At 55.2% G+C, this 21,135-nt stretch overlaps 1 protein-coding gene across 1 annotated transcript; it reads right to left on the bottom strand.

Annotated features, from left to right (window-relative positions):
• Positions 1 to 255: 255 nt before the first annotated feature.
• IQCN (IQ motif containing N) lies at positions 256 to 20,876 on the bottom strand. The gene is given in 5 exon segments (XM_031659747.1): positions 256 to 1,288; positions 7,421 to 10,453; positions 10,455 to 10,561; positions 14,134 to 14,261; positions 19,912 to 20,876. Coding segments are annotated over 4 exon segments (4,104 nt in total). The 5' UTR covers positions 14,147 to 14,261; positions 19,912 to 20,876; the 3' UTR covers positions 256 to 337.
• Between the last annotated feature and the right edge of the window lie 259 nt (positions 20,877 to 21,135).

Genomic DNA, 21,135 nt, shown 5'->3' with positions numbered 1-21,135 from the left:
ACTGGGGACAGTTTCCATCTGGGACGGGCTGGACACCACCCCACTACCTGTAGGTGGATATGGCAGGGACACAGCTGAGACCACATTGGTGGCCCCTGACCTCCAGGAAAGACTTGAGGTCCTCATCCTGGCCACACACCCCAGATGCATATTGCATGGTTGGAAACTTCAGAGTTCTCTTCCCTCTGGGATGCTCCAGATTCCCCCACTATCCCCAAGGCACTTCCATTAACCCAGAACACATCACCCAAGATCTAGGCTGTGGAGGACTTTATTCATCAGACCCAGAGAGCCATGAGTGCCTCCCACAAAGTCCCCACTGCAGGGAGCCAGGGCCCTAGATGCCGGGCCAATGCGTGTGCTGTGAACTGGCCCAATGCATGTGCTGTGAGCTGGACCAGGAGTCCGCTGGTCCCAAGAGTGCCTCTGTGCTCTTCAGACAGCTCCGGGTATGGTGGCCTCGCCAGGTGGCTTGAACCATCTTCGCTGCCATTTGCTGTTGCCTCATCTGCTGGCGGATCTTAAAACCTCTCCAGGCCGACTGAATGGCTGTGGCCGCTTTGTCCCTGTGATGTGGCTGCCTGGGACTCGGGACAGCCCGCTGGTAGGCGGAGGCCCGAGACACTGCCCCGGGGCCTCCAGCACCCCGGCCCATGCCCTGCACCACGCGGGTGAGCTGGGTGCGTCCGCAGGTATGACAGGTGCGAGGGCTGGAGCCCACTAGCATCACCACGCTGGGCGGGCTCCCGATCCTGGAGCTCAGGGAGTGGCAGACGCCGCAAGCTTTTGCCTGGCAGGATTGGAAGCAGCGATGGTCGGATACTGTCCTGGCTCTGCCATCCTGGACCCAGCTTCGGTCAGACATGACCCCGGCCCCGCCGCCCAGCTCCACCCACGTGACGGGGTGGAGCATCTGCCGGTGCCGGGCTTGGTCCCGGCGGGTGCTGTAGCCGCGCCAGGCAGCCTGGATGATTGTGGTGGCTCTGCAGAGGTGTGCCAGGTTCCGCCGCATGCGGTAGCCGCGCCAAGTAGCTTGGATGACCGTGGCCCGCCGGTGCCACACTCGAATCCTGCGACGCACCAGGTAGCCACGGACGCCCGCCTGGATAGTGGTCACTGCGAGGATGCGGATCTCCTCTGCAGCCTGCATGGACACCATCGGCTCCCCCGACCGCCTGGGATGCACCACTGCCTTGTTGCGCCGGGTCTCCCAGGACGCAGCACCCCTGGCTGGCTCCCACACGCGTTTCCACGATTGGCCACTAGCCACACCAGCGTCCACGGGGCCCTGGAGTATAGTGGAGTTCAGGGATGCCTTGTGACTAATGGCAGGATTCTGGGGGCTATAGGAGTCCTGCGATCCCCACGGTGACTCCTGGTTAACAAGGGGCGGCAGGGAACCACTCGGGGAAGACTGGTAGCCTAGAGACACCCTCCGAACTCCCAGGGCCGAAGACTGCGCTATCTCCCCAGTGCAGATGATGGGCCTTACCTCTGCAGAGGGCGTACGAGTGAAGTTTGTACCGCCTCGGGCTGAGGCCTGGGATGGTTGTCTTTGCACATACTGGAAGGGCCTAACCCTGGCCACAGAACTTTCTAGCAGTTCGGGAACAATACTACCGTGCCCGGATCTGTAGGAATTTTTAGGGTCCATGGAGTCCCAGCGGCTGCTCTGAGCCAGGTTTCCAGACACTGTTTTCCGGAGTGGAATGGGGACAGCTTCTGTCCGGAAGGGACTGGACGATGCCCTTCTAGCCAAGGACAGATATGGTGGCACATGTGAGACCATGCTGGAGGTCCCTGACCTCTGAGGAAGACTAGGATTCCCCATCCTGTCCACAGACCCTGAAGGCAATCTGAAAGCCTCAGTACTGCCACGGGCCAGCTGGGGTGATCCTGAGAATACATTAGAAGCCACCGTACCCCGAGAGTGATTTTGGGGTATGACATGAGCAACAGACCCCTGTTGATAAACGGAGGGGGTCTTAGTGGCTAAACCCGGGGCCTGGAAAGGGACAGGGACCATGCCACTAGCATGGCTGGGGGCCACCTCCCTGAACAATGGTGTATGGCCTTGGGGAAGAGTCCCTTTCTCAGAGAGGGACCTATGATCGCGGCCCCCATCAGCTCCCGGAGGACTGGGGTACATCCACGGGGTTGCGCCAGTGACCCCAGCTTTGCTGATCAGGCCATTGGATCTGCTTGATCCTGACACTTGGGACAGAGGCCCATCCAATTCTCCCAGCTCGGCTTGGTCCCCTGTGGCGCCAGATGGCATTATCCCGGCATCTTGGCTCCATTGTAAGGCTCTTGACAGAACCGTGGGCACTCGGTGTAGACTCCTGACTGTGTCACTAGCTGCCGGGGCTGAGGAGTGACCTGGAGCCAGGCTGGTGGTATGGGGAATCTGCAAGGGGGCTATAGACCTCTCCCTAGCCAGGGCTTTGTGGTAAGGAGGGGCAGTGATGCCAATCACCACGGACCCCTCGGAGCAGCTCTGAGCCACACTAGAGGCCCCCATCATTGGCACAGATCCAGGAGAGACACGTGGGTTCACCCCACTCATTACTGAACCTAGGAGCAAGTCTGGAGCAGCTAAGCTAGCAAAGGGTCTTACAGATAGATTCGGCTTCTTGCTGTCTGCCATCGGGCTGGGAGCCACCCAACTGGACACAGAGCCTTCGGGAAGGCTCTGACCCATGCCTCGGATGGTGGACCCTGGGGGAAGGCTGGAGGTCATGCCACCGGGCAGAGTGCCTGGGACTGCGCCCATGCTCATCGTACTGGCTACGAAACCCCCTGCCGCACCAAGACCAGCCCGGCTCCTCAGGGAGTCCTGAAGAATCCCGTCTCTCTGATGGTAACTGGGTGGGACCATGGGTGCCTCAGAAGGGTGCCTGCGGTCTACGTTTTTTGGAATAACCACACTGATCTGGGAGCTGCTGGGGCCCACGCTTTTCAAGGAAAGATTAGACGGAGTCACAGCCACTCTGTTGGGCACTGAAGCCAGAGAGGGGCTAGGGGCCATCCCTGTGGTTCCAGAGGGATGTGTTAAAGAGGCACCCACCTCTAAGACCTGGGATGCAAGGGAAGCCACCTGACATTCACTTTGGCCCATGTCAGTTGCTATGGTTCTCCAGGAGGAACTCCCAGCTAGGCCAGGAGACGTGGTCCCCTGAGACCCACTAAGGACCATAGCATCAACAAAGGGCCTCTGCGGATGTCTTGTAGCCACACCCCTGAACAGAGGCGTGATTTGCTGGCCTACACGACAGACCTCCTCATCAGCATGGGAGAGATTTGGTGTTGAAACACTAACCACAGAGGGTTGACACACATGCCTCCCACCAACCCTGGGCGGATGATGGAACCCAAGGCACAAGTCATTGAACTTGAAGTCCGGGGGGCTGGATACCATCTCACTAACCATCAGGGGCTCTTCACACAGGTTCACCCCAGTACCCAGGGATGGCTGGTTCAGACCCTGGTCCATACTTCCAGCCACAGAGGGATATGGTCCACCCGGGCTAACTGAAACAAACGCTGATGGGTGACACAGGCACAGGGCTACTGAGTTCACCCTTGAACGCTGCAGGTTTGAATCCAGGCTAGAGCCCCAGCATGGCTCATTGAGGCCATGACACATACCACTGACCATAGATGGCTGGGATCGGCTTGGGGCCAACCTAGAGTCCGGGGGTGACTGAGCCAGGCTTAGGGCTTCCCAGTGGGCCACAGATGGTGGGAATAGGCCAGGGGCTATGACTGGCTCGGTTAGGCTGGGGGCTAGGGTATAGGATGAATATGTCTTGCCTGGGCTGGAGACCACAGATGGTTGGGCTTGCCTTGGGGATACTGCAGTGGTCTGAGATGGGTGGACTAAGCGGGGGGCCACCCCACTGGCCACATATGGATGAGCTAGGCTTGGAGACAACCCACGGGGTCCTGATGGGTGGGCTAGGCTTGGGGACACACCAATGGCTTGAGATGGCTGGGCTGGGCTTAAGGACCCCACACAGGTCATAGGTCGGTGGGCTAGACTTGAAGACATCCCTGTGGCTTGAGACAGCTGGGCTAGGCTTGGGGATACACCACAGGCCATAGTTTGATGGGTTAGTCTTAAGGGCATCGCAGTGGCTTGAGATAGCTGGGCAAAGCTTGGGGACACCTCACTGGGTGTAGATCGATGAACCTGGCTTGGGGACACCCTACAGGTCACAGATGCATGAGCTTGGCTTGGGGATATCCTGCTGGTTATAGATGCGTGAGTTTGGTTTGGGGATGCCCTGGAGGTCACTGATGGGTAATCTCGTCTAGGGGACATCCCACTGGCTTGAGATGGCTGGGCTAGGCTTGGGGAAACCCTACTGGCCACAGATTGGTGGGCTACACTTGGGGACACCCCAGTGACCTGAGATGGCCAGGTCAAGCTTGGTGATTCCCCAGTGGCCTGAGGAGTCTGGGCCAGGCTTGGAGACTCCTGAATGGCCATAGATGGGTGAGCTAGGCTTGGGGACACTCCAGTGGTCTGAGATGGCATGGCTAGGCTTGGGGACACTCCAATGGTCTGAGATGGCATGGGTAGGCTTGGGGACACTCCAATGGTGTAAAATGGCATGGCTAGGCTTGGGGGCACTCCAACAGTCTGAGATGACATGGCTGGGCTTGGGGACACTCTGATGGTCGGAGATGGCTGGGCCAGGCTTGGAGACTCCCCAGTGGGCTGAGATGGGTAGGCTGGGCTTGGGGACATCTCAGTGGGCTGATATGGCTGGGCCAGGCTTAGGGACTCCCCAGTGACCATAGATGGGTAGGTTGAGCTTGGGGATACCTCAGTAGGCTGAAATGGCTGGGCCAGGCTAGGGAACTCCACAGTGGCCACACATGGGTAGCCTGGGCTTGGGGACACCTCAGTGGCCATAGATAGGAAGGCTGGGCTTGGGGATATCTCAGTGGGTTGATACGGGTAGCCTGGACTTGGGGACACCTCAGTGGCCATAGATAAATAGCATGGGCTTGGGGACATCTCAGTGGGTTGATATAGGTAGCCTGGGTTTGGGGACATCTCAGTGGGCTGATATGGGTAGCCTGGGCTCGGGGACATCTCAGTGGCCACAGATAAATAGCCTGGGCTTGGGGACATCTCAGTGGGTTGATATGGGTAGCCTGGGTTTGGGGACATCTCAGTGGGCTGATATGGGTAGCCTGGGCTTGGGGACATCTCAGTGGGCTGATGTGGGTAGCCTGGGCTTGGGGACATCTCAGTGACCATAGATAGGAAGGCTGGGCTTGGGGACATCTCAGTGGCCATAGATAGGTAGCCTGGGTTTGGGGACACCTCAGTGGGCTGATATGGGTAGTCTGGGCTTGGGGACACCTCAGTGGGCTGAGACCGCTGAGCCAGGGTTGGGCACTCCCCAATGGCCTGAGATGGGTAGGCTGGACTTGGGGATACCCCAAAGGCTTGAAATGGCTGGGTTAGGTTTGAGGTTACCCCAAGGGCTTGAGATGGCTGAGCTAGGCTTGAGGACTCCCCACTGTCCATAGATGACTGGGCTAGGTTTTGGGACCCCCAGTTAGCCACTGATTGGTGACCTTGGTCTGAGGCCACTCCAAAGGTCCTTGATGGGTGTCCTCGGCTTAGGGACCACCTAGTCACCATAGATGGCTGTGCTGGTCTTGGTGTCACTCTATTAGGCATAGAGGAGTGTGGCAGCCTTGGTGTCACCCAATTATCCATAGATGGGCAGGTTAGCCTTGGGGACACCTTACTGGATGCTACATGCTGGGATAGGCTTGGGGCCAGCCTACTGAACCCTGATGGCTGGCCTAGGTTTGGGGCTACCCTACTGGCCAGTGTAGCCTGGGACACACTTGGGGCCAAGCTCTTGGCCACAAATGGTGGCTTATATGCAGTGGAGACCACAGTACCTAAAGACAGAGTCCTCCTCAGCTCTGTCTTGATGGTTGCCTGGGACATCTCAATCAGATTCACAGAGCTCTTGTCTAAGGAGAACTTGTGGATCTCAGCCTCTGAGCCCCAGTGAACACGCAAGGTCAAGCAGTTAGACACTGAGCTGTGTTGGAAAATGGGTACTTTCTCCAAGGCTGGAGTGGGCCGGTAGGGAAAGCGTAGGGTCATATATGTATAACCAGTTTCAGTCTCTTGCGTATCCTTAAACCTCTGGAGTGTCCTCATGGACCCCGGAGGAAAAAGGGACTTCACCGCAAGGTCCCCTTCTAAATTGCCTTCCCATGACTCATCTGTCTTGTTGACAGCAGGCAGGCTGGCCACAGACATGGTGGAAAGGCTGAGGGAGCTAGAGCTTTGCAGGGAGCTTTCGGAATTGCTCTCCTGGCTGTAGGTCACAGAGCCCTGGGAGAAGCTCCTGGCCAGGTCACTGTCTCGATCCTGCGGCAAACCACCTACCAGCTCACCAAGGATGGACAGCTGGTGGTCGGTTGCCAGCTTCTGGGGGCAGAGCAGGGCAGACACAGAATCCTGTGTTCGATTCCTCCCCTGTCCACAGACAGATGTCTTGGGACGAACTTGAGTCAATGCACTGCCGGGGGAAGCTTGAAACAGACCACGAGTCTTGGATGCCTGAGTTTTGGTCACCATGGTGACCTGCAAGGGACTTAGGGCCCCCTTGTCTATCACCTCCCTAGTACCCGGGGATGCCTGTTTGCGATTTGGGGGCTGAGACCTCCTCCCCCGGCTCTCCTTGGAAGCCCTGGATGCCTGCTGCTGGCCTCTGGCCACTGAGGGTTGGTAGAGACCAGGATGCGCCCTGCTAACCCCTGAGGACCGACACCAAGTCAGGCCCCCACAGGTGGGGTAAGGCTGGTGAACATGGGCAGCCCTCCCACCACCCACACTGCACGGAAGCCTACCCGAGGCCACCCTGCCCTCCCCAGTCGATGGGTGAGAGGCCACCCTGCTGACCACATGTGGCTTGTGGCAGCTCGGGGCCGTGCCACAGGTCATGGAGGGCTGGTCCATGCTTGCGCCCACACCACTGGCAATGAGAGGCTGCCACAGACTCGGGGTTGGCTGCACGTGGGACGGCTTGAGCAAACTGGGACCCTCCCCACTCCCCTCGGGATTAAAATCTGATGCCAACGTGCCAGGCTCTAGGGTCGGGCGTGCATTTTCCTTTTGGAACTTGGGGCTCAAATCCAGGTTTGAGGAGAAGTCCCTGCTGGGCTCCATCTCCTGGGACAGCATGGGATACAGGCCAGTGATCAGGGAGCCCTGGTAAATGCTGGTGATGACGCTACCCATCACAGAGGCTCCCACAGTGACCACAGATAAGCAGGGTGACCCCCACAAGACGGCACCGTCCCCCATCTCCTCCAAAGGCTCGACAGGTTGGCCCATGGTGAAGCATCCCCAGATCCCAACCTGGAAATCCCTGACCTTGCTGGTCTGTGGTCTCACAGGGCCCAGGGAGGGCCCCCACGCGGCCGACGGACTCCTCCTGCAGGCCACCTCCGCCGGGGCCAGCGTCTTAGTCACCCCGCTTCCTGTTGATTTCGAGGTGGCCTTGGGGAGGGTGGTTCCAGTCCTCAGGGCCACCCGACACCAAGACTGGCTCAGGAGAGCGCCCAACTCGCCCTGACACAAGGCCTGGCTCAGAGCTGCCCGCTCCTCCTCCGTCAAAGCCTTGCTAAGCACCTCGGCCAATTTACCCTGCATGACCTTGGTGAGTTCCGCCCGCAGCTCGCCCTGGGACAGGGCTCGGGACAGGGTCAGGCGCAGCTCACTCCAGGACAGCGCCTTCACCAGCGCCATGCTCAGCATGCTCTGGGGCAGGGCTCTGGCGACAGTGGCACCCAGGACCTCCTTGGACAGGGCCTGGTTCAGAGCTGCCCGGACTTCTCCCTGGGAGAGGGCTTTGGCCAACAGAGTGCGGAGATCCTCCTGGGATGCCAGCACACCAGCTACTTCAGCACACAGGGAGGCCAGCAGGGAGCCTACCGTGTCCTCCTGGCAGGGCACCGCCTGGCTGGGCATTGATGGCTGGGCACGCGTGGCTCCGCTGTCTCCCCAGGACTCAACATGGCATGTGGAATGTCCGGTGGGTGCCATCAGTGGCACCAGCGTACCCTGGACCTCACAGGCTGCCGGGCATGGTTCCCCCTGAGTGGTCTTCCCCGGCACATGTCCATGGGGCTTTGGCTGAGTCCGTCTGTCCTCTGGCTTGGCCCAGGGTGGGGCACTCAGGCCACCGAGGTGCTGGCAGGCCTGGTTGGACACCTTGGACCCTGTTAGGAGCACCTGGGAATGGGTGTTGCTGCTGAGATCAGCAGCCTGGTGAGCTGGGATGAGGCGCTTGGTTATGATCGGCTGCCCCCGGGACTGCGTCTTGGTCAGACAGGTGGCCAGAGGCACTTGGGATTGGACCTTCACGGCACCTGTGGCCAGATGTGCCTGGGAATGCATCTTGCTCAGACAGGTGACCAGATGGGCCAGGGATGGGGTCTTGGTCAGCTCGATGGGCAGATGTCCCTGAGATGAGGCCTTGGTCAGCGGGGTGGCCAGTGGTCTCTGGGACAGGCAAGGTGGATGTCTCTGGGATGAGGCGTTGGTCAGTGGGGCAGCCGGCTGTCCCCGGGGCAGGGTGACAGCCATGTCTACAGGCACATACAGGTGAGATGGCTTGTCCTCTTCCTCAGCAACTTTTGTCCAGGATGGAGCCCCAGCCACTTCCACTGCCACACTGGTCTTCAATGCCATGTCAGTTTTCACTGGTTTCTGGGGGCCAGTCTTGATTTTCTCAGCTTCCAAAGGAAGCTTAGCTGGAGCCCTGGGGACCCCAGTTCCCAGACGTGATTGGGCCAGGCACCTGATCTTCCCCTCAGCCAAATAGGAGGGGGATGAGGCTTTCACCGCCTCTGCAGCCTGCTTCATATTCATGGTGGCCTTGGCCTTGGGTGGGTTGTCATGGATGGAGCCTCGTACCGCCACTTGGGGTGGAGCCTTGACATTTGCCACTGTTGGAGAGGCCAGACACAGGGTCTTGAGGATGGTGGCCACTGAGCGTAACTGGGCTGGGGTCTTGGTTATCATGGCTGCCAGGCGAGTCTGGCGCGAGGGCTTGGTCAACCCAACTGGGCTCATCTGGGATGAAGTGTTGGACGTGGTGGCTGCCAGACACGTTTGCAGTGGGTTTTTGGCTGGGGTGGCGACCGGGTGCGTCTGGGGTGGGGTCTTTGCCATCGCAGGCCCTGGGCATACCTGGGGTGGGCTCTTCATGATGGAGGCCAGAAGGGAAACCTGAGGTTGGTGCTTTGCCGTGATGGTTGCGCGGCATGTCTGCCGTGGGGTGCCAGTTCTGGAAGCTGTGGAGTGCACCTGGATCTTGGTCATCGTGGGCATGGGGCATGTGTGAGGTGCAGTTTTGGTCATCACTGTGGGCCCCGGATACATCTGGGCTGGGGTCTTGGTTATTGTTATTTTGGGAACAGGGCTAGTCTTGTGTGGGGTGGTGGTCGTCGTGGACGCTGAATATGTCTGCGGCAGGGTCATGGAGACCACCGGATATGTCTGGAGTAAGGTCTTGGTGATCACAGGCCCTGGGCATATCTGGAAAGGGGCTTTGGGGGTCTCTGCTTCCACAGGGCCCTGGGTTTGGGCTCTGGATGGTCCCATAACTGCCTTGTCGTACCTTCTGGACAATGGTGTCTCCGGAACCCCGGCTTTGTTGGTCCGGGCAGTTACACGTTTGGTTTTCACTGAGTCACCTTCTATGTGGACGAGGCAGGTGCTTCTGATGGTTCTGGTCAGCAAGCATGACTGGCATTTTGCATCCAGACTCACTGGGCAGGGAAATCTGATGGTGACCGTCTGGTGTGGCAGGAAGGCCACCCCCCGGACTCCAGCAGCATGAGGAGCCTGCACACAGGGTTCTGGGGTACCCTGAGCTGCTGGAGGCTTCAGGAGGGGGGATGACTGGGGTCTGCAGAGGACCAGATTGTCATAGGAAGGGAACTGGGTCTCCTTGTTCACCATGACGGGCGGGGACAGAAGGCAGTTCTCTTCCGGATGCTGGAAGCGCACCTGCTGCGGGGCGTGATAAGGGATGTTCCCGTCCTCCACCCTCACTTTCTTCACCAACAACTTGCTGGAGTGCAGGATGTGTCTCTTGTTGAAGCGCCGCCATGCCTCCTGGATGGCCTTGGCCGCCGTCATCTGGGAAATCAGCTTCTGCCGGAGCCGATAGCCCCTCCAGTTGGCTTGGATGAGTGTGGCTGCGCGGGCGTGCATCATGTCCATCTCATCTACCAGGATGTTCTTGAAGGCCTGGCTCTCGACCACAGCCCGGAGGCGTGGGATGTGGCGCGACACTGTCTTGGCTTCAGCAGGCTGTTGCGGAAGATGCTCCTCGGACTTGAGGCCCTCGTGCTGGGGCTGTGGAGGCGCTTTCTCCATTTTGTCCGGGAGACTAGGGGTGGGCGGGGGCTGGAGGATGCACTGCCCATTGGGTGACAAGTGGTTCGTGAACTGTAGCTGGGTGGCCGGCTGCATTGCCTTGATTACTGGACAGGTCAGCTCTGCCTGTGGGGGCGGCAGGGCGTGGTCAGGGTGTAGCAGGTCCTGCAGACAAGAGGTCATCCTACGGCCACTTCATCCTGGCACACAGTGCGTGACACCTGAATGCCGGACCACTTAACTGCTTTTCTTTTTTCTTTTTGTTTTTTGTTTGTTTTTGAGACAGAGTTTCGCTCTTGTTGCCCAGGCTGGAGTGCAATGGTGTGATCTTGGCTCACCGCAACCTCCACCTCCTGGTTTCAAGTGATTCTCCTGCCTCAGCCTCCCGAGTAGCTGGAATTACAGGTGTGTGCCACCATGCCTGGCTACTTTTCTGTATTTTTAGTGGAGACAGGGTTTCACCATGTTGGCCAGGCTGGTCTCAAACTCCTGACCTCAGGTGATCCACCTGCCTCGGCCTCCCAAAGTGCTGGGATTACAGGTGTGAGCCACTGCGCCCGGCCTGCTTTTCAAACTTTATCTTGGATGTACCCTGGGTTTAGCACTGATCACAATGTTTTGGAAATTTCCTGTTTGCCTGTGTGTGTGTATGTGTGTGCGTGTGAGTGTGCGTGTGTGTGTGCGTGCGTGTGTGCGTGTGCGCGTGTGTGTGCGCGCGTGTGTGTGTGTGTGTGAAAAGGATAGAGAAGTGTGGTGGGGGAGATTATTTGCCTCTCCCATTGACTGTGAGTCCCAGAAGGCAGAGTCATGATTGTGCCCCATCTCAGTCATAGGGCTTGGTTCTAAGCTGTGAATGGGTAGGTATTGGGTGGGCGGGCATCTTGACCGATAAATGGTGAGGGGATTGGAAGTTGGATGGACAGATAGATACAGGACTAGGTACTGAAAGGATGAATCAGTCGATGAGTGAATGGTAGATGGGTTGGAGAGACAGATGAAGGTTTGAATGAATAGGTAAATTAAGTTGATGAATAAAGTCTTAAAGGCAAATTGGCCGGGGGAGGGTGGCTCACGTCTGTCATTCCAGCACTTTGGGAGGCCAAGGTGGGCAGATTGCTTGGGGTCAGGAGTTCGAGGCCAGCCGGGCCAACATGGTGAAACCCTGTCTCTACTAAAAATACAGAAAAGTAGGCCGGGCACAGTGGCTCACGCCTGTAATCCCAACACTTTGGGAGGTCCAGGTGAGTGGATCACAAGCTCAGGAGTTCGAGACCAGCCTGGCCAACATGGTGAAACCCCATCTCTACTAAAAATACAAAAATCAGCTCAGCATGGTGGCACGTGCCTGTAATCCCAGCTACTCAGGAGGCTGAGGGAGGAGAATTGTTTGAACCTGGTAGGTGGAGGTTGCAGTGAGCTGAGATCATGCCACCTCGCTCCAGCTTGGGTGACAGAGCAAGACTCTGTCTCAAAAAAAAAAAAAGAAAACAAAAGGAGCCAGGTACGGTGGCGGGCACCTGTAGTCCCAGCTACTCGGAAGACTGAGGCAGGAGAATCGCTTGAAGCCGGGAGGAGGAGGCTGCAGTGAGCCAAGATTATGGCACTACACTCCAGCCTGGCAACAAGAGCAAGACACTCCGTCTCAAAAACAAAAACAAAAAAAAAAAAGACTGGGTGCGCTGGCTTATGCCTGTAATCCCAGCACTTGGGGAGGCCGAGGTGGGTGGATCACAAGGTCAGGAGATCGAGACCATCCTGGCTAACATGGTGAAACCCCATTTCTTCTTTTTTTTTTTTGAGATGGAGTGTCTTGCTCTGTCGCCCAGGCTGGAGTACAGTGGTACCATCTTGGCTCACTGCAAGCTCCGCCTCCTGGGTTCATGCCATTCTCCTGCCTCAGCCTCCCAAGCAGCTGGGACTACAGGCGCCCGCCACCACACCTGACTAATTTTTTGTATTTTTAGTAGAGACGGGGTTTCACCATGTTAGCCAGGATGGTCTTGATCTCCTGACCTTGTGATCCGTCCGCCTCAGCCTCCCAAAGTGCTGGGATTACAGGCGTGAGCCACCACACCTAGCCCCATCTCTTCTAAAAATACAAAAAATTACCCAGGTGTGGTGGGAGGTGCTTGTAGTCCCAGCTACTTGGGAGGCTGAGGCCGAGATCGTGCCACTGCACTCTAGCCTGGATGACCAAGCGAGACTCTGTCTCAAAAAAAAAAAAAAAAAGGCAGATTAACAGAAAAATGGACACATGGTGGGTGGATGGATGGATGGATGGATGAGCAGATGAGTGAATGAGCAGATGAATGGATGGAGGGATAGGCGAATCAATTGATGAATAGATGGGTGGATGGATAAACGGATAGAGGGAGGGAGGGAAGAATAGGTAAGTAGATGGATGGAGAGAGGGAGGAATAGGTGGCTGGATGGATAGATGGATGGTTAGATGGAATGATAGTTGGATGGAGGGATGGACAGACACATAGATGAATGGATGGATGCGGGGGTGCTGGATGAATGGATGGATGGATGGGCAGATGGGTGGATAGATATGTAAATGGACTGGTGAATAGATAGGTGGATGGATGGGTAGATGGATGGATGGATAGATGGATGGATTGATTGATAAATGGATAGAGGGAGGGAGGACTATGTGGATGGATGAACAGATGAATGGGTGGATGGATGAGTGGATGGATGGATGCTTGCATGGATGGATGGGTAGATGGGTAGGTAGATGGGAAGATGGAAAGATGGAATGATGGGTAGGTGGGAGGATGAATGGATACATAGATGACTGGATGAATGATGGATGGCGGATGGGTAGCGGGAGGGACAAATGTAAGGAAGGATGAATGAATGAATGAGTGAGTGGGTGGGTAGATAGATGTAAGATGAGTAGATAAATGAATGTGAAATTAAAGAAGGCCAGGCACAGTGGCTCGCGCCTGTAATCCCAACACTTTGGAAGGCCGAGGCAGGTGGATAACCTGAGGTCAGGAGTTCAAGACCAGCCTGACCAACATGGCGAAATCCTATCTCTACAAAAAAATACAAAAAAGTAGCCAGGCGTGGCGGCGCATGCCTGTAATCCCAGCTACTCAGGAGGCTGAGGCAGGAAGTTGTGGTGAGCCAAGATCGCGCCATCACACTCCAGCCTGGGCAATAAGAGTGAAACTCCATCTCAAATAAAAGGAAGGAGGGAAGGAGGGAGGGAAGGGGAAGGAGGGAGGGAAGGGGAAGGAGGGAGGGAGGGAGGGAGGGAGGAAGGAAGGAAGGAAGGAAGGAAGGAAGGGAAGGAAGGAAGGAAGGAAGGAAGGAAGGAAGGAGGAAGGAAGGAAGGAAGGAAGGAAGGAAGGAAGGAAGGAAGGAAGGAAGGAAGGGAGGGAGGGAAGGAAGGAAATTAAAGAGAGCTGGAAAGACTGGTGAAGAGAGAACCCAGTAGGAGGTAGACTGATGGGTGGATGGGTGGGTGGGTGGATTAAGGGATGGCTAGGTAAATGGCATACAGAAGGATGGAAAGAGGAAGAAAAAGTGGTGACTGTGGCTTTCAGAGGTAACTAGGATGCAGAGAGAGCTGGGACACTGTCAAGTCACCCTGATGCATAGCCTGGAGCACAGCACACTTGTTTGGCAGAAGCCCCTCTCTTCAGGTTGGACTAGCCAGACCCCTTGCCCATGAACCATCTTCTTACCTTGAAGGGTCATAGATTTGGAGGAGTAGCAGGAGAAGAAGGTGCAATCTCAGAAGCCAGCCTGCAAGAGGAGGCAGCCTTCAGCCTTTCATCCATGCAATATGCAGCAACACTGCCCTGGGCTGGCTCTGTCCTCAAGACCAACACAAAAAGAAATGTTAAAAGCAAAAACACTAAATTCTAAAAAAAAAAAAAAAAAGAAAAAAGAAAAAAGAAAAAAAAAACTGCAAGGATGAGGAAATTTATTCCAGTGTTATTTTGTAGCTAGAAATCAAACAAAACAACTGGAAATAACCAAAACAGTGATTAGCAGAGGTTCTGCTACAAACACATACAGAAGTATGCTCAAGCATGTTTAACATTGTATTGTTTAGCAGAGGAAAAACTGGAAGAAACCAAAATTATCAATGGAGAAAGGCTTAAATTAATCATACAAGGGCATGATATCCGGGCATCAGAAATGGTGTCCAGGCTGAGCACAGTGGTTGTTGCCTGCAATCCCAGCACTTTGGGAGGCCAAGATGGGAGGATCACTTGAGGACAGGAGTTTGAGACCAGCCTGGGAAACTAAGCCAAGAACTGTCTCTTAAAACAAAACAAAACAAAACAAAAAAAAACACTGGCCGGGTGCGGCTCATGCCTGTAATTCCAGCAATTTGGGAGGCCATGGAGGGTGGATCACCTGAGGTCAGGAGTTTGAGATCAGCCTGGCCAAGATGGTGAAACCCCGTCTCTACTAAAAATACAAGAAATTAGCCAGGCATAGTGGTTGACGCCTGCAATTCCAGCTACTCAGGAGGCTGAGGCAGGAGAATATCTTGAACCCTGGAGGCAGAGATTTCAGTGAGCCGAGATTGTGCCATTGAATTCCATCTGGGGCAACAAGAGCAAAACCCTGTCTCAAAAAAAAAAAAAAAAAAAAAAAAAAAAAAAAAAAACGGGCACAGTGGCTCACTTCTGTAACCCCAGCAATTTGGAAGGCTGAGGTGGGTGGATCACTTCAGGCCAGGAGTTCCAGACCAGCCTGGGCAACATGGTAAAACCCATCTCTACTAAAAATATAAAAATTAGCTAGGCATTGTGACATGCACCTGTAGTCCCAGCTACTCGGGAGGCTGAGACAGGAGGATCATTTGAGGCCAGGAGATTGAGACTGCAGTAAGCTACGATGGCACCACTGTACTCAAGCCTGAGTGACAGGATGAGACCCCTATCTCTTTTTTTTCTAAAAAGAGTCCCACTCTTATGCCCAGGCTGGAGTGCGGTGTCACAGTCTCGGCTCACTGCAACCTCTGCTTCCTGGGTTCAAACGATTCTTGTGCCTCAGCCTCCAAAGTAGCTGGGATGACAAGTGTGAGCCAGTGCCTGGCTGACACCCTGCCTCAAAAAAAAAAAGATGGTGATTAAAGAGTAAGTATAAGACAAAAGGTAGACGGGGAGGCCAGGCACAGTGGCTCACACCTGTAATCCCAGCACTTTGGGAGGCCGAGGCGGGCAGATCACAAGGTCAGGAGTTCGAGAACAGCCTGGCCAACATGGTGAAACTCTCTCTGTACTAAAAATACAAAAATTAGCCAGGCACGGTGGCATGCACCTGTAATCCCAGCTACTTGGGAGGCTGAAGTAGGAGAATCACTTGAACCTGAGAGATGAAGATTGCAGTGAGCCAAGATGGTGCAACTGCACTCCAGCCGGGGCAACAGAGTGAGACTCCATCTCAAACAACAACAAAAAAAAAACAGGCGCAGTGATTCACGCCTATAATCCTAGCACTTTGGGAGGCCGAGGTAGGTGGATCACATGAGGTCAGCAGTTCAAGACCAGCCTGGCCAACATGGTAAAACTCCATCTCTACTAAAAATACAAAAAAAATTAGCCGGGCGTGGTGGTGGGCGCCTGTAGTTCCAGCTGCTTGGGAGGCTGAGGCAGGAGAATGGCATGAACCCTGGAGGCGGAGCTTGCAGTGAGCCGAGATGGCGCCACTGCACTCCAGCCTGGGCGACAGAGCAAGACTCCATCTCAAAAAAAATAAATTAATTGGCCGGGCGCGGTGGCTCAAGCCTGTAATCTCAGCACTTTGGGAGGCCGAGACGGGCGGATCACGAGGTCAGGAGATCGAGACCATCCTGGCGAACACGGTGAAACCCCGTCTCTACTAAAAAAAAATACAAAAAACTAGCCGGGCGAGGTGGCGGGCGCCTGTAGTCCCAGCTACTCGGGAGGCTGAGGCAGGAGAATGGCGTGAACCCGGGAGGCGGAGCTTGCAGTGAGCTGAGATCCGGCCACTGCACTCCAGCCCGGGTGACAGAGCGAGACTCCGTCTCAAAAAAAAAAAATTAGCTGAGCATGACGTCAAGTGCCTGTAATCCCAGCTACTTACCAGGCTGACGCAGGAGAATCTGTTGAACCCGGTAGGCAGAGGGTACAGTGAGCTGAGATCACACTACTGCACTCCAGCCTGGGCGACTGAGCAAAACTCAGTCTCAAAAAAAAAAAAAAAAAAAAAAAAGGAAACTCTATGTGGTACTTTAGGGCTGAGGGAGAATCCCCAAAAAAGGGGCAAATCTGGAGAGAATTCAGACTTCCTCGGAGAAAGTATGGTCCCGCCTGACATGTAACGGAGATAATTGCTAGATCAACCAAGCCAGAGCTGGTCTGGAGCTGCCGAACAAGCAAAAGGCCCACCCTCCAGGGTGCAGATGTGAGAACAGGTTATCAACAGTTGGTGCCGGCTGGCCGCGGTGGCTCAAGCCTGTAATCCCAGCACTTGGGAGGCGAGGCGAGGCGGATCCGCGAGGTCAGGAGAATCCCGAGGAGAACCATCCTGGCTAACACGGTGAAACCCGTCTCTACTAAAAATACAAAACTAGCCGGGCCCGGTGGCGGGCATGTAGTCCAAGGGAGGCTGAGGAGCAGGAGAATGGCACAGCGGGCCGAGCTGCAGTGAGAGCGCTGAGATCCGACCGTGCACTCCAGCCGGGCTACAGAGCCATAAAAAAACAGTTGGTGCCGTGGATGTACACTGGAAACCTAGGTGTTGTGGGGGCGGGAAACCTTCAATGTGTATGGCCCACCGTGGGGGCTCTGTTCTTTTATTATTATCATTATTATTTATGATTTTTTAGACAGAGTCTCACTCTGTCACCCAGGCTGGAGTGCAGTGGCATGCACGATGTTGGCTCACTGCAACCTCTGCCTCCCAGGTTCAAGCGATTCTCCTGCCTCAGCCTCCCAAGTAGCTGGGATTACAGGCATGAACCACCACACCCATCTAATTTTTGTTTGTTTGGAGGGACAGGGTTTCACCATGTTGGCCAGGCAGGTTTCACCATGTTGGCCAGGCTGGTGTCCAACTCCTGATCTCAGGCGATTTGCCTGCTTCGGCCTCCCAAAGTGCTGGGATTACAGGCGCTCATGAGCCACTGCACCCGGCCTTTTTTTTTTTTTTTTTCCTTTTGAGTTTCATTCTTGTCGCCCAGGCTGGAGTGCTGTGGCGCAATCTCCGTTCACTGCAACCTCCTCCTCCCGGGTTCAAACGATTCTCCTGCCTCAACCTCCTGGATAGCTGGGATTACAGGCACTCACCACCACGCCCAGCTAATTTTTGTATTTTTAGTACAGATGGGGTTTCATCGTATTGGTCAGGCTGGTCTCAAATTCCTGACCTCAGGTGATCCACCCACCTTGGCCTCCCAAAGTGCTGGGATTACAGGCATGAGCCACTGCGCCTGGCCTTGGGGCCTCTGTTTTTTGTGTGTAAGAGGGCTGCGGAAAGGTTTTCACCAGGTCAAGACTGCGAAGTTGCAGGACCACGTTCTGGACCCAGGGCTCTGGCAGGCTTCACCTGGTGTCTTCACACCTCTATCCCTAATGCCTCACCAGCGCCCTCTATTGATAATTCTTGGCATTGTGCTCACTTTTTTTTTTTTTTTGAGACGAAGTCTCGCTCTGTCACCCAGGCTGGAGTGCCCTGTCACCATCTCGGCTCACTGCAAGCGCCGCTTCCCGGGTTCATGCCATTCTCCTGCCTCAGCCTCCTGAGTAGCTGGGACTACAGGCACCCACCACCATGCCCGGCTAATTTTTTGTATTTTTAGTAGAGACGGGGTTTCACCATGTTAGCCAGGATGGTCTCGATCTCCTGACCTCGATATCCGCCCACCTCAGCCTCCCAAAGTGCTGGGATTACAGGCATGAGCCACTGCACACGACCGAGCATTGTGATTGCTTTAAAGGAGACATAACGAAAGAAATTCCTTTATCACATATTGAAAGGGTCCATTCGGAGACAAGAGGCAACGCATGGATAATTGACACACATATATTTATTATTATTTTTATTTTTTTGAGACAGAATCTTGCTCTGTTGCCCAGGCTGAGGTGGTGTCACCATCTTGGCTCACTGCAACCTCCACCTCCCCGGTTCAAAGTGATTCTCCTGTCTTAGCCTCCTGAGTAGCTAGGATTACAGGCACCCGCCACCACACTTGGCTAACTTTTGTATTTTTAGTAAAGAGACAGGGTTTCGCCATGTTGACCAGACTGGTCTCGAACCTCTGACCTCAAGTGATCCGCCTGCCTCGGCCTCCCAAAGTGCTAGGATTACAGGCACGAGCCACCACGCCTGGCCTAATTATTATTAATAATATTATTATTTTTGAGATGGAATTTTGCTTTTGTTGCCCAGGCTGGGGTGTAATGGCACCATCCTAGCTCTCTGCAACCTCCGCCTCTGGGTTCAAGTGATTCTTCTGCCTCAGCCTCCTGAGTAGCTGGGATTACAGGCATGCACCACCACACCTGGCTAATTTTGTATTTTTAGTGGAGACAGGGTTTCTCCATGTTGGTCAGGCTGGTCTCGAATTCCTGACTACAGGTGATCTGCCCGCCTCGGCCTCCCAAAGTGCTGGGATTACAGGCGTGAGCCACTGCGCCCGGCCTAATTTTTGTATTTTTAGTAGAGATGGGGTTTGACCATATTGGTCAGGCTAGTCTCGAACTCCTGACTGAGGCAGGAGACTCACTTGAACCTGGGAGGGCGGAGGTTACAGTGAGCCGAGATCGTGCTACTGCACTCCAGCCTGGGTGACAGAGTAAGACTCCATCTCAAAAAAAAAAAAAAAAAAAAAGAACTTGGAGACAGCTTTGGGAGCCGAATGGGCCCATTCCAGGGGCTGAGGTTACATCAACCAAACAGTACAGCTCTTCAGAGGAACTCAACCAGAAGGGGTGAGAAACGGGATTGTGGGGGATGAGAAGAAGGAATAGGGGCCCCCTGGACACAGAAGCCGAGCGACTGGCTCTGTAACTTTGAGTAAACCCCTCTGAGCCTCAATTTCCCTATCTGTCACAAGAAGTAAGATCACCATCCTCAGGTTCCCAAAGAGACACGACAGGCTTGACTGGGCACAGTGGCTACTGCCTATAATCCGAGCACTGTGGGGGGCCAAGGTGGGAGGATCGCTGGAGCCCAAGAGTTTGAAGACAGCCTGGACAAGATATCTCTATTTTAAAAAACAATAAAGAGACATAACAGGCTCTCCAGGATGTCCCCCATCACGGGTGAACAAATCCACCATCAAGGCTTTGGAGGTCCCTAGAGCCCCTGATCTGAGGGGCCCAGGAGCTGATCCATCGCTTGGAGTCACCCAGAAGGCCCAGAAGGGCTCCAAAGGCACTGGGGGCCAGAGGAGAATGACAGGGTCCCCCACGAACCCTCACACACAAGCCCTCCACCAGCCCCACTCACCCGCCCCCAAAGCCACCAGCCCCACTCACCTGCCCCTGAAGCTGAACCCAGCAGTCTGAAAGGCCAGTCTTGGAGCCCTGGTGCCGCAGCAGCTTTGTGACTCAAAGCCAAGTTCTGGCCAATCCCTGCCACCTCTTGGGGGGAGGGGATTCTAGAAGGCACAGCCAGAGGTTGGGGAACAGGATGCAGGGCAGCGCCAAAGGTCATGGTAGTTGCTACCTACACCTGCTCATCCTGAGTAGAAAGGGTTCTCAGCACAGAGAAAATCCCAAATCTCCCCCTCCATGTACCTAGAGGCAGCTTCAGTCTTTCATCCCATGGGCATTTTCTGAGCACCTACTGTATGCTGGAATTTGCCCCAGGCCTGAGGATACAAACAACTCAAAGAATTTGGGGGTATAAAATACGTAGATGGGAAGGAACCAAAAAGGAGGTGCAACGGGCCAGTCAGGGTTCTGACCGATATCTGGGGTCTGGCTCTGAGACTGCGGGCTCCTTGGGGTGGGACTGGACTTGATGTCTGTTGGGATCACCACCGGGCCTGGCAAAAGTGAGCACTGACCCTGAGCCACAGCCCTGTACGGGGAAGTCAGGCCGCTGTCCTGGGTCACCTCCTGGGGCTGGGCTGGGGCCCAGCATGAGTCACCGCTGGCTGGGCCGAGGCTGACACGCACCTTGGACTCAGTGCAGCTGGCTCCAGCCAAAGCCAGCCTGGCCCAGAAGCCTCCGCCTGGCTTCCCTGGGGAGCCGCTGGGGGTTGCCAGGACACGAACCAGCAGGGGTGCCTGGCCCCCCCCTGCAGAGACCACCCTCTCCAAAATCTTCTCTATACTGTGGGTGTGACTTTGGACAAAATCAGGGACGTGTCAGATGGCAGTTGGATGGGGTTTAAATCCTTTGTCTATTTTTTGAGATGGAGTCTCGCTCTGTTGCCCAGGCTGAAGTGCGGTGGTGCCATCTCGGCTCACTGCAACCCCCACCTCCCCAGGTTTAAGCGATTCTTGTGCCTCAGCTTCCTGAGTAGCTGGGACTACAGGTGCATGCTACCACGCCCAGCTGATTTTTGTAGTTTTAGTAGAGACAGGATTTCACCATGTTGGCCAGGCTGGTCTCAAACTCCTGACCCCAATGATCTGCGGGCTGCGGCCTCCCAAAGTGCTGGGATTACAGGCGTGAGCCACTGCGCCCGGCTCATCCTTTGAATGTTTCATCAGAACAGTTCCCTTCTGTGCTGTCAACCAGCTAAACACAAA

Source organism: Papio anubis, chromosome 20, assembly GCF_008728515.1.
Source record: "Papio anubis isolate 15944 chromosome 20, Panubis1.0, whole genome shotgun sequence".
NCBI classification, from domain to species: Eukaryota; Metazoa; Chordata; class Mammalia; order Primates; family Cercopithecidae; genus Papio; species Papio anubis.
Note: the sequence above shows the minus strand (reverse complement) of the source record. Positions and strands in the feature narration are given on the sequence as shown.